The following is a 26,089-nucleotide window of genomic DNA, read 5'->3' on the forward strand; positions in this document are numbered from 1 at the left end:
TGCTCAGGTAAAAGATTTTTATTGAAAGCCAAGAAGGGAAATCCAAACTTTACACTTTACAGGCCTAACAAAATGGACAAATAAATTTAAAACAGATGAATATTTCATTTATCATCGTTCTGGTCAATATAACTCAGTAAAAAGCCGCTAACAACTCTGCGGGCTACAGGATTCGGAATACAGCGACAAAGACGTCCATCGATATAAGCCAAAATGCCTGACAATACAAACTTAGTAATTCTCCATCTCTGAATAAATCTCACCTTATGCTCTTTTTCCTTTAAGCTTGGCGAGTGGGGCGCCTGATTGTCGGACTCTGACTTCTTTGCCCACTTCAGGTTGGAAATGACCTTGTTAAACTGCCTTCTCAGCAAGCGAATTGCGAAGCTAACAAACAGATGTTCAAACAATGTCATCACTGTTGGCCCAATTTTCCATTCCTGCACGAAATATCTCTCTATGGATTAGTTCGGGTGCACCTGGAAATACAACTTGATCATGCACAGCCAAGTGATGCAGGAATGAACAAGAATTCATTAGATTGGGCGTGCTAATTAATTTTGTCACTTCAAACATTCATTCCAGTGGATTTTCGTTATTTTACATGCAATTGATATATTCATGTAGCTAAAGGTTAATCTGCAAAGCAGACTCAAAAAAAAGAAAAACGACAAAGAAAAATTGCGCAAAAAGGGGATTTTACAGATTTGACATTTGAAGCACCTCCAGACTAACAAATTCTACCCAATGTTCTGGGAAAAGAAAATATTTTGGGCGTTTCTCTAGGAAAGAGAAATATAACAAGGAATAGGAAAGACAAAATATTAATAGAAACATGCTCTCTAAAATAAAACTTACACGTTCTCCACGACGATGACGCAGGGGGCGGGAAGTCGTTGAAGCATCTCCCTTGAGCAGCGCCTTGTTAACAAGGAACTCCTTTACACGATCCATGATCTCATTAATGAGGGAATGATTTGGAGGCAGATTTTTAAGGATAACCTAGACATGTCAAATATTCCATCACAACCAGACAACACAGGGTCTTCTAATCAGTGACAGCCAATTTGTATACTACATGTTATCGCACTAATTTAAAAAATAAAAACTATTGCACAATACATATGATCATTCTATAAACAAGGATATCTTGTTGAAATTCCATTCAATGTACTCAAGCTTGCTAGATGTTTAATGCCTCCTTACCAACTAGATGCAGATTTAGCTGACGATTACCTGGTTGTCAATGACTTTGACTCTCAGGTATTCTTGTCTATAAACAGTATCCAACATGGCTTGGATATATCCTTCAATGTATAACTGCAACAGCACTCACATCTAATTAGTGCCCGATAACATCACCAATGCTTCCTCTCAAGGTCAATACAACAGGTCAACATTATTGCTATTAAAAGATGCCTCTCAAAATTTATTTGAAAGATCTAAATAGTTCTTCCCGCTTATGTTCTTTTATTTTAAATACCACCGTATTAAAACTTTGTTGTTTGCATGTATGCACGCACACATATGCATGCATGGATGACATCATCAATGCTTCCCACTCAGGTGGAATGCAAAAGGTCAATACTTTTGGTATTAACAGATGCCCCTCTGAAATCATTTGAAATTTCAAAATAGCTCTTCCAGCTTCCAGGTTTTGCTTGTCTGTTTTTGTTGCGCACGCTACAATCTTAAAAGGTTTGTCAGTCCAGCCACCCCCATTTTTGTGTCAAACAAATGGGAGTAAAGGAAAATATATATGCATACATACAAACTTAAATATGGACACGGTGTTGAAGATCTGAGGGAATGGCATATAGGGATTCGTCAGCACAATCAAATGTAATCCTCCAATACCATGGGCACAGCATGACAAAACAAATCATGTAGTACCTCATCAACTCCTGGACTTTGATCAAGGACGATCTTTCTATCTGGACCACCTTCCATTAATGCAGTTCCCAGAAATGATGGCTCCATAGCCAATTTTAGTATTCCTTGATGAAACCCGCTCACCTTTAATATATACATACATGCATATGTGTGTGTGGTTAAAATATGCCATATTGAATAGGTCCCTACTCCGACAAGATTATTAATAAACAAAACAGGGCAGCAGTTCCATACCATTCCGTTGAAACCATTTGCTTCAGCTCCTTTAAGAACAGAGTCTGATATTTCAGCTACAGCTGTAAAAGCTACATTAGAACCGGCGGACCTCAACTGCAGAACCAACATCAATTGATCATATGACAATTACACCTGTAATTGAAATTTACTTTTGTAAACAATAAAGAGCTAACACATACTGTTTTTCCAAGGTCGCCAAAGTAGCGTCTTGTCCCTGAAAAACCTTCACCTTTGATACATTTACTGATTAATTTGAAAGTACCTGGTCAACCAAAAGCAGTGTGTGCATAATTTGGAGGAGAAAGTAAGGCCTGGCTGCATAGCTGCACTGGAATGGGAATCCCATTCTAATGCACAACAATCGAGTTATTTATTATATCTCCATTATCATTATTCAACAATAGTTATTTCTTTTTATTTGTCATTTCATCCAAAAGACATTTTTACAAAATTCCTTTTTTTTTTTTTTTAATTCCATTCTGCATACCACACGGGACCACATGTAAGGACACATAATGTTTTTAGAGAACTTGCTAGAGGGTCCTTATTAACTCCAATAAATATGGAAGCACAATCTTATATTCAAGCGTATTTGAGCTTTTTTTTTTTTTTAAACACAGATGGAAGTGTTGCAGGATAAGCATCAGCTTGGACGGAAGTGTTAAAGGATGAGTGGTGTTGAAATAATTTTCCCAGATTCTTCCCCTTTAACACTCCTTTTCAAGTTGTGACAGTCATCCCATAAGACCTGGACAAGTTTTTCAATAACCTTCTCATCTGTCTTGCATAAATTTCATCTCAGTATAGGCAGTGAGTTCAAAGAAATAATTTAGAAAAGAAAAAGGTTCGCAGTTCCAAATGATATTGAATCTCCAAAAGGGGCAAGGCCAGAAGGTGGGGTATAATAGTATCATTCAGCATAACCATTACCTATTTGCAAACAATTTCAAGTATCTTTTAAAAAACCTTCTGGTTTGAGCTATTCAGTCTAAGTCCATTACTCATCAATTCTATAACTTACATTTAATATATAATGGACATTTCCCCTTTGGCTCTCTACTTCTCAGCAAAAGCGGAAGATAGTACAGATAAAATATTATTATGCCACAGTACCGCAACTGAAATCTCTCTAAACATAATTCAAGTTACCATCACTAATCACCAATTCCAGAAGATAAACTCAACGTCCCCTAGCATTGGCAAGTCTTCGAAGCTTAATAAAATTGAGACTACCAATAAAATGTAATTGCAAGGTTTTGATGTCTCAATGCCCCTAGTTAGGAAACGAACTTCTATGGCAAAAGAAACAGTGCAGCAAAAAGGCATGAAAACTTGAGCTATTCGTGATCATGATGATAATTACAGTTTTCAACTTAGTCATAAATCCTTGTAGCACTCAGCATCCACATTCCTGAGTTTAAGTAGGAAGATCACAGAAAAAAGCACAAAGCGGAATTCGAAACCTATAAGGATAACTTAAAGAGAAGCAGGAGCAGAATAGAGACTTTGTAAGAGATATACCTAACGTCAATCCTGGAAGATTCATCAACCCACGAGATGGGTCAAAGAAGACATCAAGAGAGGATGAAGCCAAATCATCAAAAATAGAAACAAAATCGGGTGGAAGCAAAGGGCTTCCTTTAGCAATATATATGGCCCTCATAGCATACCTGAATAAAATAGTCAATTGTAAGCTATGACTTGGTGCATTTCTTCAATTCAAAAGGAAGCATCTAGTATAGGCTTACCAAGAATAATGCTGTGCACATTTGATGATTAGCTCACGCAGTGTTATCAAAGCATGGCTAATCAGGATGCCATTCAGTTCTACAACCATACCTTTCATGGGAGGCACCTGGATAGAGAGAGAGATTAAGGTCAAGGTGCAACACGACTAATTACATTATTATATAGGATTACTTTAAAAAATTGATAACGTATGCCAATCGAACCTTAATTACACTATGAATTAAAGACCTGAGAGTTTCCTGTGCTGAACTATAACTTGCAAGTGAATCCCCAGGAATAAAGCTTGCAGTGATCTACAAAGCCCATTCATTACACAACAGTTACAGAAAATATTCATGGTAACGGGGAAAAAAAATGAAAATATGAAACGAGTGGAACCTTTATTGGATGGATTTCAAAATGATCAAAGTAAAATCGCTGACTCTCTGAGTCACTGAGAGATCTTCTCCAAAATGAAGCAAGTTTCATTAATGTCTCCTCATCAAGGTTCAAATCAATTGGCTGCATGAACCAAGGTGTTCATTCATATATGACTCCTACAAATTCTAATATGCATCTTTAGCAGTTAACAGGCTTATCATTTTTAATGGCTTTTTACAAGCTAACGTAGTTTGGTAGAAGAAAGAAAGCAGAAAAAAGAACCAAAAAATTCAAAAGAGAATTAAAAAAATGCCCTCTTCGACTTTACCTGAAGAAAAATAGATGAATATCTAAATTGCTTAATCTTCGAACTGGAGGTAAGTTGGACAAAAACAACCTTCAGTACACTATCATTTGAATCATTGTAATCAGATTGATGCCTGCGAAGCATTGATGCAAAAGGAGCCCCATTCCACTTAAGTTCCAAATTCAAGTACTGGATCAATAACAAAGGATAAAAATCAAGAATCACTCAACTGGAACAAATAATTGAGAATCTAGAAGATTTATTCTTAAACATAAAAGAATAATGACCTGTAGAAGTCAGACATGCAACAGAATTAAGCATACTTAATTGAAGTACCTGCATACTGAACAGATTATATTTCTGATGATTATTAGAAACAGTACTCAAGTTGAGATTCCCAAACTTTGCCACCGCAATTGGTGAAAAATCTGTGGGATCATTGTCATCCACCTCCTTGACAAAATAGTAACATCAAAGAATATTAGTAGCAAGTATGCAAATCCCCCGCCCCCCCCCCCCCCCCAAAAAAAAAAAAAAAACAAGAAGAAGGAGAAGAACAACAATCACACATAAGTATAAAACTAAAAAATGTCATTACCACACCTGCTATGCTTTCAATGTGATGTATTGAGTAATCTAACATGATCAAGTGGACTGGAAGAAGTCCTCTCGCTTTCTAATGGGTCATAAATTTCATAACTATAAATGCATAAATTTCATAACAGCAGCATTTGGAATTCAATCAGTGACGTTTTAACCCATGTGAGATCCTGAATTAGAAATTTATATGAAATGTTTTTCTCAAGTTCTACATTGCATTTTTAGGACAGACACATAAGAACCAGGTACACACTGATACACACTGAGCGATACAAACTATATTCCAAAGACGTAGAAGGAATACACATTTATGTCCCAAGTCCAATTATTTTAAGTAAAATTAACATATGCACATATCTGGAAGCCTCAACCACAATCATAGAAAAGGCTAGAAGAGGCAAGCTCAAAGAAAACTTAGTATCAACTGATGGACTCAAGCACTCAACAAAAATGTAAATACCTGTTTTGCAGGTTCAAGTAGATGGATAGCAAACAGAGAAATTCTCAATTGCATTTTTGCGCACAAATCAAGAACTCTATCTCCCTTGAAACAATCAGAGATCTCGCAAATCCGCAGAACACGGGTGGGTCCCTCTGCATATATTTCATACCCCACTTTTTCTATCTCTATGCCATTAAGCCCATTGAAAGTTGCTCTCTGATCCCTTGATCTTTTGTCTAAAAGCAAATGTGGAGCCAATACTCTTTGTTGCCCAACTTTGTAAAATGGTTTCCATGGCCGCACCTTATCCAACTTAATTTCTCGTAACTGCAGGCGATCTGCAAGAGAAATCATTACCATTATTAGATGTAAGACTAAAAATTTCTTTAGTTCCACCAACGCAGCAAAATACAACGAAAGGGATTTACAAAAACATCAGAATAATGACTAAGTTATGTATCAAAAGGTCAAGCCTGTATCCCAAATCATATGACCACAAGGAAAGCACATGTAATGGAGTAGGGTAATTAAAGGGCTTTAAATTCAACTGTATCATATCCAGTTTATATATTAGTGAATTTGAAAAAGAGATATTGGCTTTTTAACTTAAAAAAAGAAGTAGATATTGGCTTTAAGTAGCATCTCTACTACACTGAGTATGGAAAATAAATAATACCACTCAAGCATTTCTGAGAATAAACTAAAGGAAAAAAGATGAATTGTTCTGAGCAAGTACCATTAATACGGACAACTAGTTTATGAGGAAGAGTTAAATCATCCCACACATAATCAGCACTGGTAGTAGATCCAAGAACCTCGGGCTCTGACGAAGCCTGCAAAGTTCTCAATTGATATAAGGGGAAGAAAAATTCAAAGTTAAAAAAATAAGAAAATATCAGAAAATATGAAACAAATATAAAAATGGTACAACCTTTTGATAGTAAGTTATGGATAAATCGTGCAAACAATTCTCAATTCGATATGGAAGACTCAGATTTGGGGGTTTGTAGAAATGTAAGACAAGAGTAGAGCCTTCTTCCACCACATGAATAGCAGCAAACTGTGTCATGTTACTGTCTGGTACTGTGAAATTGTTAGTTATCTTTCTAAATTTCAGGAAAAAACGTCCTAGGGAAGCTATGCATACAGGCCCCGACCATCCAAATCCTGGATCATTTGTTTTAATCTGAACATACAGCAAAGATTTGTCACTGGAGCTTCTGTGCTTCCTAATAAAATGATCAAATAAACTGAACTCTCTCTCCCTGCCAAATCCTTCCTTTAGCCGCAGTGTTGTTCGCTGTTTACTGTCAATGGAGGTAATGCCTGCCAAGTCATCCTTCACAAAGAGAAAAATTAATCACATGTATCTTAAAGAAAAAATAAACATTCTGTTAGAAGCTAGGTAGAAAAAGATAGAGTAAGTAGAGGAAAGAATAGGATTGTAGGAGGGACGTGAGGGTCCTCAAGAATTAGAATCTAATCCTAGAAGTAGGAAAATCTGGAAAATAGAAGTAGAAATAGGGGAAAGGGGAAGAAAGAGAAGAGAAAGGGGTAAAGAAGGAGAGAAAATCTAGAAACAGAATCTGTAATCCTAGAGAAAAGGAAATGATTCACTTAATAATACTTATTCTTCCTTTTGGCTGAATATATGTATGACATTTATAGCCTGGTAAATAAACTGAAAATAACATCTTATCCATATAAAACTGACAATAATGTAACCAACACTGACACTTGTAGCAGCTAACGCAAGAAATATGTTAAAACATAAAACATATAAAACATAATAATTCACTGAACAATAAACTAGTAAAGGCCACCAGTTCCTATCGCATTCAAATTATTATTTATAAAATCAAACCTGCAAGTAACATTGACGGACACTGATCTGTTCTTCTGATTCATTACAAATGACATATCGCGGTACCAAAGTCACCATTTGAAATGGCACAACAATTTCCCCTGAAGAAGGGCCAGTAGACACCCCAAGCTTTATTATAGATCTCATCTCAGATCCTTCCTCTTTATAGAAGCTTATTTCTGTGAGGCCTGATATAGCATCCAAGTCTAACAATGCCTCAGATTGATAGTCCTCCAGCAATCTAAGTTGCAGTTTTTTGGATCTGGAAGCAGAGTAGGATAAGTTACCATAAAAACCATGCAGGTTTAGATAATCTTACAGGAAAGCATTAATCAGGCACATTAAATCCATCGGTGATGGAAGATAAACATCTTACTTCAAGAACCATGATCTGGTAGACTTAGGAGGCAAGCACAAACCATACTCCAAAAGACTGCCGGAATTTAAATTGTCCAATTCAATCCTGCACATAGGTTTACATTCAATGGATCAAGAATGATAAAAAAGGGTTTAATTTTACTATTAACTCAATGAAAGAAAAGGAGTCACCTGGGCACATGCCTCTTTTTAGTTGCAAGAACGTAGATTGGAAAGTCTGTCTCATTCTTCATTGCATATGACGTAAAAACAACAGCCTGCAATGAGCACAACAAATTGACATTATTGTAAACTTATTGAGTCCTCAATAAAGCAATATAAGATATGCTCTCTCCAAAACCGGAAATAAGATTTTGGTCAATTTTAATGTAAACAACTGCTAGCTCAACAACCTCTAGCATGCCCCTGCTTCCACGGTACAATCTTAATGTTGCAAAAAAATTTCCACTTTCAAAGTCCAAGATTATATCCAGATATCGCGCATCACCATTTTGCTTTAGTAACCTCTTCACACAATCGCCACTGTTCACTGGCTTGGAACTCAAATTATAAGCACTTAAAGCAACAGTGAAATATATAACTGCAGGATTGGCATAAAAGTCAACTGAGGACCCGCATGATATCTTTGCCTGCTTTCCAATATTGTCATTCCCATAAAGTTTGGGCTGATCTACATCACAGGAAAAAAAAAAAAAAAAAGAACACGTTAAATCTGCTAATAGAAAGTTAATCTGCAAAAAAAATCATTATCTCACCTGTTTCACTTAGAAGGACTTCTATCTCGCACTGCAATAAATTGGTCATCCGTACAGTGGGAAGGATATGTATTTCTTTCTGCTCTTGCAGTGAAACTGGTGAATTTTTATTTTTAAACTCAACTGAGGACTTTTCAGGTGGTGCAACAGGGACATCTCTGGCAATTGTCTGAATAAGAAAGTGCATATTGCCAACATTTCCTCCCTCTGAGTTGAGGGCACATTGTGCTGTGCTAAAGGAACATTTAACTGGTTTTACTGATAACACCTTACGGACCCTGTAGTTTAATTTATCAAATATGCCAGAGAGATGGACTGCTTTTCCACCCTTAATACAATCAGACCATCCCACAGAAAGAGAAGTTTCAGAATTTGTCATGTCCTTTGTCATTTCAGGTCTTAATGAAAATAAGAAGTTACCTGACATTTAATCATTAGGCCAAATCAGTCACAAGAATCAAGACACAAGATCATGATAAGACTTAATTGATGCCTCAGAAAAGAAGATAATAAAGATATATGACCAAAACATTTTTATGTGAGAAAAGAAAAGTAACTAAAGAAGAAAATATTAAACATTCATCTTCATCACTTCTTTTTCACTTGTTACCTGATAGAATAGTGTGGGTGTGACAGGTGGGTTAACTTAGCATTTGATTATTAAAGAGCTGGGTTATACTAGTTGAATCATTGCTGTGATGAGGCCTATGGAATCCCTACTTCCATCACTGTTGTGATTCAAGGTCTCAACCCCACTAGCACACTAAGCTTTACTCAGACTGTCACCACCTATGCCATCGACTGATGAGGAAGAGAGTGACGAGGCCTAATGCAAAGCCTTATTCCTGTACTTTTTTTAAATTTCTTATAATGGGTATCAGCATAACCTGAATCATTCTTTTCTTTTCCTTGCATTTTATCTTCAAACATTTTAATTCTCTTATCCACACCAATCATACAAATTGATTCCATGGAAGGCCAACTTTCTTATTCCCATTCCTGTTGCCGTTGCCATTCCCATTCCATTATTCAAGGGAAATGCTACCAAATCGGACAACAATTTTGAAAAATAGTAAATTGAAGACATTAGCACTAGGGTTTTGTTTTGTTGGATTCCCACGTGTGCAACCCAAGCATTAAAGACTTGTTGGGAGAAGTTTGAAAAGTAGATCAAAGACTTTCAGGAAATGTGTCAACATACCTGGAAAGAGTGCCTCGAACAATGTTGAAAGAGCCACTCATGGGAAGCAGGTCAAAGAATATTAGAGTTTCTTGTCTACCTAGGACATCATTAGAGGAAGGGTTGGTTGTTGAAGTTCTTCAATTGCAGTTGGGTGACCATAAGAGTCATTGTACCTTATCTAGGGTTTTAATCTGTGTGTGTATATATATATTCCAATTTTGATTGGCTCTTGTTTATAACAACTTGAAGCTTGACTAATTTTCACTTTGAGGGACAATGATAAAATAACAAGTGTGTGACAAAGCTAAAATATGAGTGCTAATTACTAGCGGACTGGACTTGCACTAGTTGTACTGCCCTTGTACTTGATCAAATCAATGATTATAAATACAAATAGAAAAATGGCTAAGTTAAGGAAGTATTCTCATTCAAATTCCTCCATCTTTCTTATTCTTTGTGAAAATTATCATTTTTCCCCTAGTGAAGCTCCTGATGTGATTCCAATGTTCTGAACTTGTCTTTTCCCAACCTTTACACCCAACTTTTCTTTTCTTTCTTGCTTTATGACAGATGTTTCCTTGCATACCGCAGCCAACCCCTTATATCGTTTCTAATGAAGGGCTAGAAGCAGGAAGTTAATGCTAGACCTTATCCTGGATTCTTGAAATTGTATCCCAAAACCAAAACATAAATGAAAAATGTCTTAAAATCAGGCCCCTGATAAAAGGCTAGAAACTTTGATGGGGTAAAAAAATATATAAAGGGAATTCATGTGTCTTCATCTTTCAGGTAGTAAAACAATGTATTATGGTACTGAAAAAATGATAGTATTTCAGAAGAATGTCAGGATTTCTAGTGTCTGTATGCACATTTTGTGCTACATGCATGAATAGAAGAGAAATATTAGCAAGGATAGAAGCTGTGAGAAAAGCAATCTTAGTTGATAAAAGCAAAAGTTGACAATGCATACCAACAGTTAAAGACATCAAAGCCCTCTTTACTCCTCCAGAAAACTTCATAGCATCAAAAGTTGCCATGGAATCATCAATAGAATCCCCTGGTTTTAACGACACAGATGCAAATTCATCTTCCTTTGGTTGGGGCCGCTGGAATCGTAGTTCCATCGGAAGTCCAGTTTCATTACGTATGGTAACCAATGGAGAAACCGCAACCAACAAACCATCCTTAAAAGATAAGCATAAAATCATTGGCCTTAACAGATAATCTATAGTCTCCATGAATAGTCAAAAAAATGGAATGAAAGTTACAGTATAAAAGGACATGTGAAGATACCTCTAATTTTCTTGAAATGTTAACCACAAGAAATGGCCCAGGATATGTTCTTGAACCTATGGCAAAAAGGATAAGTTTTCCCTTGTCAGAAGTTACAAGATCTTAAAAGTGTAAAGAGTTTAAAATGATGAATGAAAATGAAGACTGAAAGTTTTGAGGTTGTGGTACTTTAAGACCATACAACTCTGTTTATATTGCATGTAAATAATTACACCAAAATAAGATGTCACTTTTATCCCTTTTTCCTTTTTTTCTAAATCAAAAGTGTCGCATGTGAGAAATATTTTACAAATACTAGACGGGCTAGAACACAGAGAGGAGGAAAAAGAAAGCACGATTGTAACTTTATTGACAAGAAGCCTTCATAACAGGACAATGTCTAATCAGTACCATTAGCGTGCAAGTTTGGCAGGCCCAATTCCACAGTTCAGCTGATAGAGAATTATTTAATGATGTTTCATTTAAATGTACAAGAAAGTGGTTGAATGAGACCTTCCATTGACATGATACGTGTTCTCCAAGCAAGGGATGATTGTGAAAGTGAAAGATGAATGGAAGTCGTCGCCAAGGATCCAAAATCAGCAAGTTGGATTGAAACAGAGGCTGCACTATCTAAATCTTGAGCCGTGAAATCAGAGAGCCGCCTGTCACATGAAAGTCATGATTTATCAATCAACTAATCAAATTAGAATGCAACTCTAATCATTAAAATTCGAAGATGTCCCATTGATACACAGTGGTTCAAGAAGAATCTGATAACTCTTGTGTAGACAATCAATCTTTCATCATTCAAAACTTCTTTCTAACATTTTTTTTCAATTTTATACAATAAGAGAAAATTGACATTTATTACAATAGGTGACAGATATTAGCTACCTTCCCTAACAAACTCAACTGGCATTAAAAATTCTCTCCAGTCCCAGCCACCAAATACAATCCTATTTATAGTTTAACTGTTACTAACCAATCTTTAACATTCATAACATAAATATGAGTAAGAATTAAGTTACACGGCCTGAATGAATGACCAGCGGGGAAAAAAAGAGACACAGAATAAGGAAAGGTGACAATGGTCCTTGGAAAACCTTTTCATATCATTAGATAACCATAAACCTACACTCCAGTGTTTATCAAGACCTATCACTCAAACAATATCAGCCATGAAATAAAATAAAAGGCTACGATCAAATAACGAGATCCCAAACCACAGTAGCTGTGAAATATTCACTGAAAAATAATTAATCAGAAGCAACATGTGCGGGAAAATGACAATCAAATTAATGTCAAAACAGAAATTCTCTTTCAGTAACCTACACTCTCCAATATAAAACAGCAAATAAACAGTTTTATGTATCATTGTGTCATACATGAAAACATCAAGGGCAGTTTTCCATGTAGCTACCTTAGTAGAATGGAAGTAGACTGTTTTCTGGCTACAGTAACCCTTTGCTGATTGAAATGCAATAGAAGATTTAAGCCTGACTGATTCTCCACCTGCCAAGGCAGATAAGAGAAAAGCACAGTTACAAAAATTATGAGATTAAGTAGGGACACAGAATTACTGGGAAAAAAAAAATCAGTTGAATCCTTTGGACATGCTGTTAAGAACCATAAATATGCACTGGATGTAAAACCTTGCAGTAGTTAGCCAGAATCATGGAGCTTCGCAGTGAATAAGGACCAGACAGATTTAGTTTTCCAATCATGAAGAGAAGTACGTCCAATGATAGCTCACAAAGGCATATGTTAAGCTGTAAATATGATGAGAAATGTTAGAAGATGGTAAAATGATGCCCAAATGAAAGTAAAGAAACAAGAAATCAGAGATAGCTTTAACAACCTCTTTAGTTCTGCAATAAAAATTAACGGGAACTGCATGAGATGCATATTCTGATTGCTGGCTTTGAAATTTAGCTCGGTAAAAAAGACATATTTCAACAGGACGGAGAAGTTCTCCCCTGGAATATAAAAAAGTCAAGGAAATATTGTTCATGAAAAGTATTACAATTAAAAGTATTGCACATAAAACAAAAGCTTTACAGTTAGAAAGGACATGTAACTAACCATATATCTCTTTGAGCATCAAAATAATGTGCCACAACACTTGATGTGCTTATAATCCGGGATTTTGTCGCAAACCTCTGTATTATAAGTTGGGCATTGTTGATGCACGCGCGGAGAAGAGGGAAGAAATCTTCTGTGCCTGGAAGTTCATGAACAAAATTCACTGAAATTTTGCCCATTTTAATATCAATTTGAGAAAGTTTCCCATACAGGCATGCTAAACTTTCTTCATTTATGTGCGGACTGCTCAGAGAGGCCATTCTTGGGTAGTTATCTGCTCCTATGCCATGAAGAGCAAGAGAAAGATCATGAAAAACTTTGAACTTGATTGGGTTCCCAGGTTTCTGCACATACTCTGGAACACCATCAAGAAAAGCCACACCAGAATCATTTTTTTTGTTGACAAGGTAAAAGGTTCTGTTCACCAGTTGATTACAACCCTCCCAGTCATTAACTCCTTCAGAACCATCATCCTGAAAAGGATGAGCTTGCCAAAGCGCACATCCTCCATCATTAGTACAGCAGATGTCAACAAAGCATGATCCTGGATTATAATTCAATCTCAGTGGCACACCCATGTCGTTCTTAGCGTACAATGATATCAAGGAAAACCACAAAACTGTAGACTTCCATCTCCTTTCAATGCAATATTTGACCTGCAGAAAATTTAGCCAACAGATATGATCCATAAGAATGATGACATTCCAACTAAGAGCACCGCCGATATGTCCAGCCAGAGAAGAAATGAGGTAATGTGAAACTTTATCTCAGAACCAGGCTCAGAAAGACAAAGGACAATTATATTGTAATCCTCAAGCAAATTTGGTCATTTGCAGACAAAATTCCAACCAAGCCCAAGAAGAATTGTGATTCCTGGTTCTAAATCATTACCATGACATGTCGCTAATGAAAACATTCTAACAACAGTCTGACAGACTTACAAACCCCAACGCAATGTTATAAACCACAAGTTACCTCATGTTTATCCTTTCCAATTCAGGAATTCTCAGCAAATGCATTTATGGTTTAGGGACAAGAAACAAGACCAGGAGTGAAACAAAAGCATAGAGTGGTTAATGAGTTATTAATGGGCCTGGTGTGCTGGTTAAGCATGTATATAAAAGGTCCAAACCCAAAATGCCTCTTGCCAAGAAAAGAAGAATACCCCAGTGAAGCTACTCAGGTCACACCCAATAGGTGAAGTGACTGTTTCCTAGAGTTGCATGCAGCCTGAGAGAGGGCAAGAAATAGACTGGCTTCTTGGAAGGAAAGCCCCTGACCTCTCAAAAGTCAGAGAACCCATTTCCTTTTTCGGTTTCTTTTCCATTTGTCTATGTTCAGATTTTGTCTTATCTTTTCCTATACCATTCATTAAAAGAGAAAAGCTATAACTAATCTTTGCTAGAAATAACAACTAGGAGTACCAAGTTATATCAGTTTAGGATATATTAATTTAATTAACCACCGGTCTAACTAATTTTTCCCAGTCTAGAAATATAGATACTTAGAGTTCCTAAACCAAAGGTATTCCTTTCATTTATAAAAAAGATAATAAAAAAATTGAAAATCCTCAAAAATTGTCTAACAAAGGGGAAAAGAGTAGCGAAATTTGCACTAGTCCTCAGATAGAACCATTAATGAATGAAAATTTTGCAGTAATATAAACGTATAGAGCTCACAAGCCAGTTACCTAAGGTATGTAAATTCAACATAAATTTCATACCCTGAAAAGAGCCCTTTCCCCTTCGAGAGAATAATGGATTGCACCACCAATACTCAAATTCCTTTCTTCACCTTTAACCGTAAAATACATATGTTGGGCAACATCTTGAATTGCAACAATTGCTCCTACACAAGCTCACAACTAATTACTACTGTAATTTTCCAATAAATAATAAACAAAACTATAAAATTTAATTCTGAATACCATCAGGAACTATTGCTTCCAAATTATTGTTAAATTCCTGCCTAGCAGTGCCATTATTTCTGTTAAATTCCCTGGATGTCTTCTGACTAGAGGCACCATAAAACGAAGATGTCATTGACAAAATTGTCTGGCGTAATGAAAACAGAGTTAGACAAAGGGCACTGTATTTTGAAGGGGGAAAACACTTGGACAACTTCCAACAAACTTTAAATAGCAGAAGAAATTATCACCTGTACTTCAGATAAAGAAAGTGTAACATCAAAGCCTGGAAGAGAACAACTGCCAAACCAACTGTGAGACAAGTGTAAAGAACCACTCTCTGGACTCTCTAGTTCCATAAATGCTCTCAAATCTTTCAAAATAGGCTTCTGATGAATAGAATGAAGGAACTCAGATTTCAAGGGAACAGAGTCTCTTGAGCTGCTTGCAACACTAACAGAGTTAAGTTCATCTAAATTCTGAGATCCTGCAAGAAAATCTCCAGATGCATGGTGAGATGACAATACTTTTGGTGTCACTGAAGCAAAATGAGGGATTTCTATTTCATCATCCTCACTTGTATGAAGAACTTGAGAGAGTATTGACAAATGAGAAAGGTCAAATTTCAATTTCCTCCTAGTAGTTGCTGATTCGAGTTTGAGATGGATGTCAGCCTCAACTAAAATCTCTCGGATTTCACCTGTGTTAACAGATTAAACATTTAATTAAGTTTTCCTACACTATGATGCAGTGTCACATCTAAAGACGAAATTAATTTACCAGATTCATTTTCATGCACAAAGACAAGAGCAAAGTGAGACAAAGATAAAGCAAATGTATTTGGTAATCCACTTTCAGCTTGATAAGACGGGCAAGGAGTCCCTTGAGCATCCTCCGCAGGAAGATTATAGCGTGCTTCACTATGCTCTGTCATTGTGCATCTATTATGTTGTCGAGAAGCAGAGGCAAGACTTAAAATACTATGAAGATATGAAGAATAGCAACCATTGACCACTGCTAAAGATGCCGTTTCAAGAATCATTCCACCCTGCCCCATAAAATTTATAGCTCAGCTGAATGAAATGAAATATTGTAAATATTGAGATGACAGCATTTATAGATAATAGCTTGAAAGTGAAACAAACCAGAAAGCTGCATAGTCATCTTTTTATGAACTTCAATTTGTTAAAAATAAAAAAATAAAAAAAAATTCAGAGTATGATGTTCTCGCTCATTCTCCTCAAGATGGAACAAGTGCAAATACATATATGTAACTGTAGCCAACAGACCCGCCTATCAGATCCCAAAAGAGAAATTAACAATAAAACATAACCAAATATCCTATCCTGGGAAACACGAGTGGAGAAAGGAATAGAACATTAACCAAAGAGACATAAATGAAGACAATGATCACATGAAATTTCAAAACTTCGTCTCAGTAAAAGGCTTCAAGCAAAGATGCAGTTAAAAGCGCGAGAGAGAGAGAGAGAGCATTTCTTCCCTCTAAATCACACACATTACCTGAATTTTCATGGATATCAACTCAAATTCTCCACCAATAGAAACCAAAGACAGAAACTTATTCATTTGATGTGCTGGAACAAGATCATTCTTCATTTGACACCTTCCTATGAAAACATTACCTACTGCAACACTTATAAGTAACCAGCAACTTCCTGAAGCTGGAGTTCGAATATTTGTAGCAGACCCCCTTTCCTTGACAAAGTGGAGAGATTGATTATTGGATCTCTCAGAGCAGATTGCTTGATCAATATCCCGTCCCAAAGATATATTACCACCAGGTTTTTTGCTCTCGTTGTCTAAAGAAGCATTCTGAGGGGCACTCAAGTATAAAGTAACTTTGCAGTCAGAAAGAGATATTTCATGTAAGCAATTAACAGATTGCAAAACCAACTTTTCAAGGAGAACGTGATCATCATTGTTTCCAATAGAGTTCCCGTATTCAAAGACAAGAAGCATAATTCCTGATGAATCAGAGAGAATATCTGCCTTTCCTTCTTCACAAGATATTGTAACAGAGGTATTCTGAATAGAAACCAAAATTCCATAATCAGCCAACTTTTTCTCAGCTAAAATGTTGCCAGTTACCAAGCTAAAAGTTCTCATCCAACTATCCACATTGTCTTTTGTCCTGGAATTATGAAGAATTACATCCACTGACTTAAATCTGCAGTTCCCGTTAATTAAAAACAGGCAACTATAATTTGTGAACAGGGTTCCTCCAATAGGTCCCTCTTGCCTCTCAGGTTCTGCAAATAATGCTTCTTCTTTGATGATTTTGGTATGTACAGTATCAACTGCTTCAAGACTGCTAAAAAGACAGGACACCACAACATACAAACTGGAAACTGCCTGTAAAAGAGAAAAGAGATCCTTTATCAACAATAATAAAAATTATGAAGTCAGGTCCTTACAATCTAGCAACAGTATATCAGGTCCCCATAATTTCATTCCACCTTAAGCTCATTCCCTATAATTTTTCTTTGAAATCAGGTCCTTACAATTTAAAATCCTTTGAACTAACTTTCCCCCATCAACCAGTATTATTGACCCCACTAAATTTTGGTCCTTGTAATTTGTAATTAGACCATGCCACCAATATGGGAAAAAAAATGTAAAAAATACTGAAGCCATCAAATGCAGAAATCATTTAGGGAAATAGCCAAGCGCACAAGGATCTCTATCTAGCTAAAGCACAATGGAATTAATGATATTTCATGAAATCATAAGGAAACCATGCATCCTAGTAACCATCTGAAGACCTAAAGACTTGAAACATGTGATTGATATAGGGATGGTAACTGTATTTTTATTAATTAGAAACTCTATTAGAAAAATATAAGCACCTCACCCAGAAGTTCCAGTAGTTTTAGGAGAATCTCCCAAATACAAGAAACAAAGTGATTATTCTAGCCACCCAACAATGTACAGCTATTTATAGCACTAGTAATTAACAATTAAATAAATTACAACAAGAAGCCATATACTAATGTCCTAATAAGTGACGTCAGCGATATGGATGGCATGACATCTTTGAGCTCTATCAACTACCAACTCTTTAGACATATCATTTACCAGAATATCCCATTCAATGTATTCCTTGAGGGTCCTTCTAGGCCTCTCTCTACACCACTTATAGGGATGAAGATCATCTAATTGACCCTTCTCACTAGTGCACCTAATGGCCTTTGTTGCACATGTTCAAACCACTTTGAAGGATTTTCTACCATTTTTTCTCAATTATTGCCACACCAACTTCATGTGCAATCACATATGCAAAGCGGCACATGGTGGTGCATTATGGGTGCCTAAAGTGCTATCATCATTGTCTGTTCTCCAAGTGAAATGGTAATCACCGCATCCCCACTATCCCCACTACTTCTCCCATATCCAGCAACTGCGCAACTCCCCTAATTCACACCCTTATGACTCTCACCTGCCCATCTTCTTGCCTACATATGTTTCTTTAAGTGTAAGTGAGAATGGGTCAGCATCCTTAAAAGAAAGCACTTGAATACTTGATTTGCAACAAAATAAGCTTTATATCACTTGAATACTTGATTTGCAACAAAAAGCTAAGCTTTATATCCTAGAATGCATGCTAACTCAAGGGGCCAATGAAAGAAGGTAAAAGCTAACAACAGATCTATAAGGAAGGCACCTTGTTGCTACGTGACATGCAATAATTTAAATATCTTCAATGGCCAAAATCACAGAATTTTACCCCAACAAATGCACTAACCAATACCTCCAATGATGATTATGATGTAAGTGATCTTCGCCAAGTTCAACTTGATTGGTTGGGCTGAATTTAAGAGTTCAAAAGGTATAACAAGGCTGAAGAGAAAAGAAAACTCTGATGCCAACTCTAACCTCCTAACATTCTGAATTGTGATTAGGTTGAGTGAGGAAAAAGTTGAGTGAATCTTATGATGGTATTAAGCTGCCATTTCTGAGTTTCCAACTTCAGGACAAGGTGAATCTTCTGGGGGGAGTGTTAGGAGGACCCAACGTACTGCTGCCACCAAAACATACAGAAGGAGACATGAGGGAGTAGGAACGAGGGCAGAAAAGGGGAGCCACTGGTTCAGAAGACAGCACCAAGGTAAAGAAGAAAAAAGACACAAAAAGCAGAGGAGCAAATGGTAGAGATAAGAGGGACCAGTTAAAGAGTAGCTGGTAAGATATAAAAAGTGAAAAGCTGAAAAAAAGGGGAACAAGAACTTTGGGTCAGAATTTAGCAGCCATCCTCTCGAAAGTTGGCACCTGTATTCTCATCTTGAAGGGTTTTGTGTTGTATTAGTTGTGTTTCTAGTGGGCATCTGTGTATTAGCTATGTTTCCGAGGGGTGTCAGGTGGGTGTCCATTGAATAAGTTGTGTTTCTAGGTGGCCGTGTGGTATGGTGCATGGAGTTCCTCTTTCTTCATTTTCTGTGCTAGTGTTCTGCATTGCTCCATATATGTACCCTCAACTTCATTTACACATTATATGTTGGTTTAGATTAGCGTCATGTAGCAACTTTGCATCATTCTGTGTTTTGTTTCCGTTCACTTGTATTTTGGGTGCAACAGAGATGTCGGGTTGGATCTTGTCAGATGATTTGGGCCAGAATAGCAAGACCCAAGTTCCCCATTTCGTTTGATCTTCCGTTTATATTATACTAAGTTTTAGTTAGAAAACTTCACTGGTTCCTAACAGGTTCACTAAATGATCGACTTAAAACCTTGACATGATATACTTACAGCATATTTTACAATAGGTCCTAACAGCATTACTTGGTCTTCTTTCATGTTCTCAGTCACTAGAAAGTGGTTCAAAATGCATAAAGGTGCCTAGTACTTAAGGGGCAATAAATTTAATCAGGCATACAATGTAAAACTTATCATTTGACTTAAACAGGATGGGAAAAAAACTACCTGATAGATCATATACAACTCATCCAAAAATGACAGAACAGTTAATCCTCCAGCCATCATGGTGAAAGCAGCTGAAAAAGCAACTGTTGTTGTGCTTAAAGAGTGCATGTACTCCCTGAAATATCAATTTAACACTCATAAATCACAATCACAAGGAGAAATATGCATATGACAACATATTTTTAAATTATGTAATGGAAGGGCTAGTAATCATAAATCTATCACAAATACAAGGGCCTTAAAAAAAAAAAAAGTAACTTATCATCAAATTTCAACATGAGGTCATGGCCATATCACCTGCGGAAACTTCTCTCTCCAGAAAACACTTCAGATAAGCAGCAAAATGATATAATCATAACTTAAGAGCCCAGTAAGAGAGAAGGAGTGTCTGCAAGTTTCGGTGTTTTCCTTTTGCTTTTTTTTTTTTAAAAAAAAAAAAAATTTGTTGGGTGGGGAAGTCGAAGGTCTTAAAACGAATAACAATTTCTGTTAGAAGTTGGCAATTTTTTTTCCGATTCAAGGGTGATTCCAAACTTCATATTCAGAATTATTTGAATATTCTTTGTATCGTCTTGAATCATACTTGTTTGCTTTATCGTGATCTAGTTTTATTGTGATCTAATTCGGAGAACATACTTTCCATCCAATCATACAATTATTTGCATTCTACTTAGTAAAATTTGTGCATCAAAGTTCAATTATTATTTTCGCCTCAATCAACATCAAATCAATCAGAGATTAAATTCACCAAACTTTTTTCATGACTTTGTTCCTATATTCAACATATATCAACCCCAGTACTGACAAAGCAATACATAATAAGCCTACTCAAAATTATCCAAAAAGGAAAGCTGAGCATAGAGAACACCAAGTCTGCACAGGTGCTGAAACTTCATTTTTTTCCCCTCATTGAACTGAAGAATGGGACTAAGATTCCTAGGCACACAGTGTAAAAGCAACATATTAATGCATTCCCAAGTCAACACCAACTGGCACAATCATGCATTTACATAATATTTTTTTATCCATAAAAGAACACGTGGAGAAAAAAATGAAGTCAATGCTTGAATATCATGGGAAAAAAGAAAGAAAACAGCAAGGAAAGAGAAACAAAGGAAAAAAGAATATCAGCTCAAAGAGACGAGAACAATCTCAAATAAGGTCTTGAGATATTTGCATATACCGGTAACTTATTAAGAAAAAACATTGAAGAACCATGAATCATCAAGTCCCAGTGGAGATTTCACTATAAAGGACATAAATTAAAAATTAAAAATATATTTGAGAAAAAAATTCAAGTATATATGATTGGCTCATAGAAACATCAACTGCTTTTCAGACATTGATTAGAATAATAACCAGTCTGAGAAACAATAAACAAAAGAAAAATAATGTCAAGATACAAGACCCATTGAGGACCATCAAGGAACCAACAATGAAATCAAAGTATCATCCTATAAACATATCACCCCCAAACCAAAAAAATAAAAAAATAAAAAACATCATCCTATAAACAACATCCTACCTAATGGATGAAATCTGTAATGTAATTGGCTTCATTGCAAAAAGTTGAAATTGATGGCTCTCAGCTGGTTTCCTCAAACAAGCATTTAAACCATTTAGACGAAGATAACAACCAAATGAAATCTTTTCCCACGATGCATATTTATCATAATTTGGTTTAGGGATATCGATTGCCTGAGGTTCCAACCTAAGACACTCTTCTTTCACATCATCAAATCCCAGCAAATCTACCAATGGCGCCACCCCACACAGGGAAGGTGAACCAATAGCCACTTCTATCTCATGGAAATCAAAAATCAAGTCAAAAGAATTATGACTAACATCAGCCTTCTTGTGTAAAAATCTCACAGAAGGACCATCAACAAATACTCCAAGCTGAATGTTTTTCTCCGGAAGCACTTCAAACAGGGCCATAACCCATGCTTTGGCATAATACTCAAATTTGTTAACCCAACAAACTTCTGGTTTAGCCATAGAATTCGAAACAAGTGATGTTTTCCCCTTGTCCTCCTTCCAAATAAAATGCTGCATCTGACCAAGAAGTAGAGACACTGACGATACTGAATAATGAGTCAAAACTAGATTTAACTTTCCTAGAATCAAACCACATTCAGGGAAACCAAAATCCGAATTCTTAAGGCCCGGGTATGTGAATGATCTTTCAAACTTACAGAGAAGAGATGGATTTTCAGAATACTCCATTCTGTTTTCAATAAAACTATCACAAATTCCTTTCCAGCTCAAGCAAATTTTCCCCAAAAGGCTTTCCACACGAAGAGCACATGAACCTTCATCCTGGACCTCATCAGCATCTGAAAGAAAAAATAACTTTGCTGGCTCAACCCATAAAATTGATTCCATATCATCGATTCCTTCCTTCCTATTCTCTTTCTCTGAATCAATAAGAATATTCATTTTACTTGACTTTGATGATGCTCTAAGAGATGCAGGCATAACCCTCATTAGCCCACATGATAAATAAACTCTCTGCTCAAAAATGTCTTCAACAGATACAAATAACAAAGCATCAATACAAAAGCTTATTGAATGGAAATCTGTGTATTCAAACCCATAATGTGACTTTAGCTCAGCATATATAGATGGTTGAATTCTACTGGCTGGGGAAACCGTTATAATCACTTTCCCAATGTCCAGAATGAAACAACGCTTTTGACAAGGAGATTTGTTGGTGCAATCCAAAGTGCCATCAGCATATCGATCTTTCACAACTTCTTCTCTCAAAAATAAGAGATTTACTAAAGATTTGATTATTTTTGAGGTCAATTTCCATATAAACATCAATATCGGGAAAAGAGGGCGAAAGAAATTGAAAGGACTTGTGATAAAATGTTTCTCGCCATCAGATTGAACTTTCAATGTGGCTCTATGACGAGCTACTCGCCTTGCCAAGGCTATGCCTGCAATGGGCAACCTTTCCTCAGTGTCAGATATTACCTTCCAGTGGTGTCTAGCAGAACTCAACTTGGAGTTGTTCCAAGAAATCTTAGAAATGGATCTATTCAACAAGAGGCCAGAAGAATATCCAATCAACAACAAGAGATTCTCATAAGCGTTGACATAATGTATCCATTGACTAACAGTACAAACTAATCTATGCAAGGACAATCTGGGAGCATAGCCCATTCTGCTGGCAGCTAATCTCCATAATTCTCTAGCACTTCTAGCATGATTGTGCTTATAAGATAGCACTTTATCAAGAGCTAGATATATAAAAATGTCATCTGGAGAGAATGAAAAAGTCAGTTCTGGAAAATAGATAGTGCAATCGGCCAGCTGAAGATCATGCAATTTGATGTGTGTACACAGATCACATGAAAATACAAGACGGTCTATGCAATCTTTCTCATTAAATCCAATCTTCAACCCCATGCCATTTAATATGTAAGAGCTCTCGTTCACTGGAAGAAAAATTGCACCAAGAAGACCTCTGGTAAGACATTTACCATCCAGAAACTTAGACCTTGCATTAAACTCCTCTAATTCCGCAAAACACATCAACACATTGTTTAAGATAGGGAATTGAACCTCCACACGGATGTGATGTGCCTCTAGATGACAGTGTTTGAGAATAAGATTCACAAGTGATGCTGAAAAATCCTTTCTTGAAGGTGCAGTAAACAAGATTCTCTCCAAGAGGTGATGCAAAGCACAACCCTGAAATCCATACAAAATGTCACTGTGATGGCCACAATGATACTCCCTCTGTCCCTTTTTATAAGCAACATTGGAACTCATCACGTAGATCAAAATATTAGTTAAAATAAGTTAAAGATAATAAATGTGTAGAAATTAGAAGTTCTTTTTCTAAAATGCCCTTATTTATGGGGGAGAGAGAGTATAAGAGAAAGAATAAGAAAATTATTATAATAAAGAGAATTATGGAAGAGAGAGAATGTGTGATGGAAAGATGATAGTTTGGAAAATGAAATAATAAATATATTAAATATTAAAATAAGTAATTAATAATGGCAAAATAGGAATTTTGCTACAAAAATTTAAGACAACTTGCAAATGTTGCTTATATTTAGGGACAAGAGGAAGATGGTAGTTGTTGCTTATAAAATGGGACAGAGAGAGTATCATCTTAATAAAAAATTTTCCTTGGAGATGCTTGATATAAAAAATTATAAGCCCAATTGTATCAAACTCTTTGGATCAATAGACTAGATAACAATGCATAGAGTTCATCCCAAATGATCTTTCGCCATTTTTAGTGCATCTACAACATAGACAGCCAATGGACGTTCATTTTCAAGTTGAATTCCCATCCTTTAACGATTTTGCAAGAAATTAGAAAGTGAAAAGAAGCAGCCAACCAAATCAGTATTTCCATTTGTTTTCAAGTACCTCGTTCAGTGACAGTTCAAGGCAGAGAATCTTTTAACAGAACAAAATGATGAAATGAACACGATTTGAAGCATAGCAATCGAACAAACATGGACAGCAACATAAGAACGAAGAAAATTTTATGCGATGAATTCGATTTTTGCTACGCATTTTACATTGGGAAAATCTGTCAAGAGAATCATAATGTAGACGACGGTTCAGTGTTGGCTGAAAGCAGCTTTGATAGAGAACTTCGCCGGGTAGCAAAAGTTAAGTAATAGGAAAAGAAACAGCAGTTGCAACAAATAGGACGGCGACTTATATAAAATTTCTCAGAGCATTACCTCTGGATCAAGTGCCGAAAGCTTCTTCCTCACATTTTCCAAGTCATTATGCTTTGATGTCCGCAAGCGCCCCAAGCATCCCTCCTGCTCTGGCTTCCTTATATATCATATACAAAATGACAGCTTTAGGAGATATTGACTAAGGTACAAATTACAAAGGCAGCGAGAACAGGACATAGAAGGACACACAAAACAACACAAAAGCCCATAAGTAGGGACTTACTCAAATGATAGTACAACGTGGACTCCATGAACTTCGATTGAGAAGGCTGGTGCGGACCAGTTCGATAATCGAACGCTTAGATGTTCAACTGTGATGTCCTTGAAAAACAACAGAGCAGGCGCGTCCAAGAGCTCGTTAAGAACGGAAACATCAATGCGAAGATTATCCGCAACCGCAAAAGACTGGATGAACCCTAATTTAAGATGGAACTCAGGTTCCCCCAGCAGCCATGGCTGAAGCAGAGACAGTAGTCTCCGCCGGATGATGCGTTTAAAGGGCATGGTGGCATTAATTAGGATTTGGATTGGATAACACTGAATTTTTATCGAAGTTCTACTGGTAAAGCTGAATTCGAAGTGGCTCCGAAAGCAAAAGTAGCTTCAGCATGAAATCGATGTGCATCCGCCTCTGCCAGTGAATCGGCGGGAACTTAACGAACCATACCAGTATCCGATTGAAGTCCTTTTGTCACGTCAGCCGAAAAAAGAAGTGCTTTTGTCCTGCCAAACAACATTTTTTTTTACCAAAAAAAAAACGTCGTTCTGTCACAGTAAAGTGTAAAAACCATGTGACAAAAAATCATGAAGCCCAGTTTACTAGTTCTCTTTTTGGGTCAGGAAGCCCAGTTTACTAGTTCAGAAACAATAAAAGTATGAATTTTTTATATTTCTATAAAAATGATTTTATTTTTTAATGTGTATAGAATTTTCAATTTTGATTTTAATACTAAAAAATAAATATTTTTATGTCATTTTTTCATGTGATATCCTATAGCCATTAATTTTCTTAAATAAATACTAACTTCAATTCTTAATATAAGAACTAGATAACTAATTTGTAAATATTAAAAAAATTAATTAAATTAGTTATTTGTAATAAATAAATATTTTCTTCTCTGAAATATTCTCATAAATCATGTGCATTAAAATAAAAATCCTTTAACATGTATAATCATCATAGAAACTATTTTGAAAAGACAAATTAATAAATATAGGAAACAAAGCAAAGTGAATTGAGTATTATATTTAGGACCAAATAGAATCCCTAGTTAGTTTTTATACTCTTCTAATCCTAAATATAAAATATATTTTATCAAAGGTATTGTACTACCTCCGGTCCTTATTATAAGACCCCATTTGACTTTTTGTTTGGTCCTAATTATAAGACCCCAATCCATTTTCT

At 36.1% G+C, this 26,089-nt stretch overlaps 2 protein-coding genes across 4 annotated transcripts; both read right to left on the reverse strand.

Moving 5' to 3' along the window:
- LOC114719142 (uncharacterized) lies at positions 1–17,307 on the reverse strand. 3 transcript variants are annotated; one of them, XM_028904602.1, is made up of 32 exons: positions 16,553–17,307; positions 15,812–16,079; positions 15,283–15,731; positions 15,053–15,179; positions 14,849–14,973; positions 13,126–13,781; positions 12,902–13,019; positions 12,696–12,812; positions 12,464–12,555; positions 11,554–11,705; positions 11,062–11,117; positions 10,739–10,952; positions 8,586–9,005; positions 8,223–8,500; positions 8,002–8,087; positions 7,829–7,915; positions 7,453–7,714; positions 6,520–6,927; positions 6,325–6,421; positions 5,607–5,926; positions 4,883–4,996; positions 4,568–4,735; positions 4,258–4,380; positions 4,083–4,172; positions 3,879–3,985; positions 3,652–3,800; positions 2,310–2,392; positions 2,128–2,223; positions 1,894–2,016; positions 1,237–1,320; positions 859–1,002; positions 1–440 (listed from the first exon to the last, which is right to left on the reverse strand). In XM_028904602.1, the coding sequence occupies exons 1-32, from the start codon at positions 17,156–17,158 to the stop codon at positions 105–107; spliced, it is 6,555 nt and encodes a 2,184-aa protein (XP_028760435.1). In that variant the 5' UTR covers positions 17,159–17,307; the 3' UTR covers positions 1–104. The 3 variants fall into 3 exon arrangements, with proteins under 3 accessions (XP_028760435.1, XP_028760434.1, XP_028760436.1); XM_028904601.1 differs by having other exon boundaries at positions 4,883–4,999; XM_028904603.1 differs by having other exon boundaries at positions 4,883–4,999; positions 15,812–16,104; positions 16,553–16,627.
- LOC114719165 (uncharacterized) lies at positions 17,190–25,308 on the reverse strand. Its single transcript, XM_028904627.1, has 6 exons — positions 24,908–25,308; positions 24,685–24,781; positions 21,495–23,668; positions 19,970–20,084; positions 17,292–17,404; positions 17,190–17,208 (listed from the first exon to the last, which is right to left on the reverse strand). Exons 1-6 carry the CDS (start codon positions 25,186–25,188, stop codon positions 17,190–17,192), a joined length of 2,799 nt encoding a protein of 932 aa, XP_028760460.1. The 5' UTR covers positions 25,189–25,308.
- Between the last annotated feature and the right edge of the window lie 781 nt (positions 25,309–26,089).

The sequence above is a fragment of the Neltuma alba genome, unplaced genomic scaffold, assembly GCF_004799145.2.
Source record: "Neltuma alba isolate B1F8T4 unplaced genomic scaffold, ASM479914v2 tig00011895_pilon, whole genome shotgun sequence".
Classification (NCBI taxonomy): Eukaryota; Viridiplantae; Streptophyta; class Magnoliopsida; order Fabales; family Fabaceae; genus Neltuma; species Neltuma alba.

Excerpts from the sequence above, each read along its gene's own strand:
- LOC114719142 (XM_028904601.1), bottom strand. The coding sequence starts at position 17,158 with ATGAGAACTTTTAGCTTGGTAACTGGCAACATTTTAGCTGAGAAAAAG. Across the intron at positions 7,916-8,001 it reads AAAAAGAGGCATGTGCCCAG|GATTGAATTGGACAATTTAA; the intron begins GTGACTCCTTTT and ends ACCTATGTGCAG. Across the intron at positions 2,393-3,651 it reads TCTTCCAGGATTGACGTTAG|GTACTTTCAAATTAATCAGT; the intron begins GTATATCTCTTA and ends TTGGTTGACCAG.
- LOC114719165 (XM_028904627.1), bottom strand. The coding sequence starts at position 25,188 with ATGCCCTTTAAACGCATCATCCGGCGGAGACTACTGTCTCTGCTTCAG. Across the intron at positions 23,669-24,684 it reads TTTCGGCACTTGATCCAGAG|GGTTGTGCTTTGCATCACCT; the intron begins GTAATGCTCTGA and ends TATGGATTTCAG. Across the intron at positions 17,405-19,969 it reads AGTTGTATATGATCTATCAG|GCAGTTTCCAGTTTGTATGT; the intron begins GTAGTTTTTTTC and ends TCTCTTTTACAG.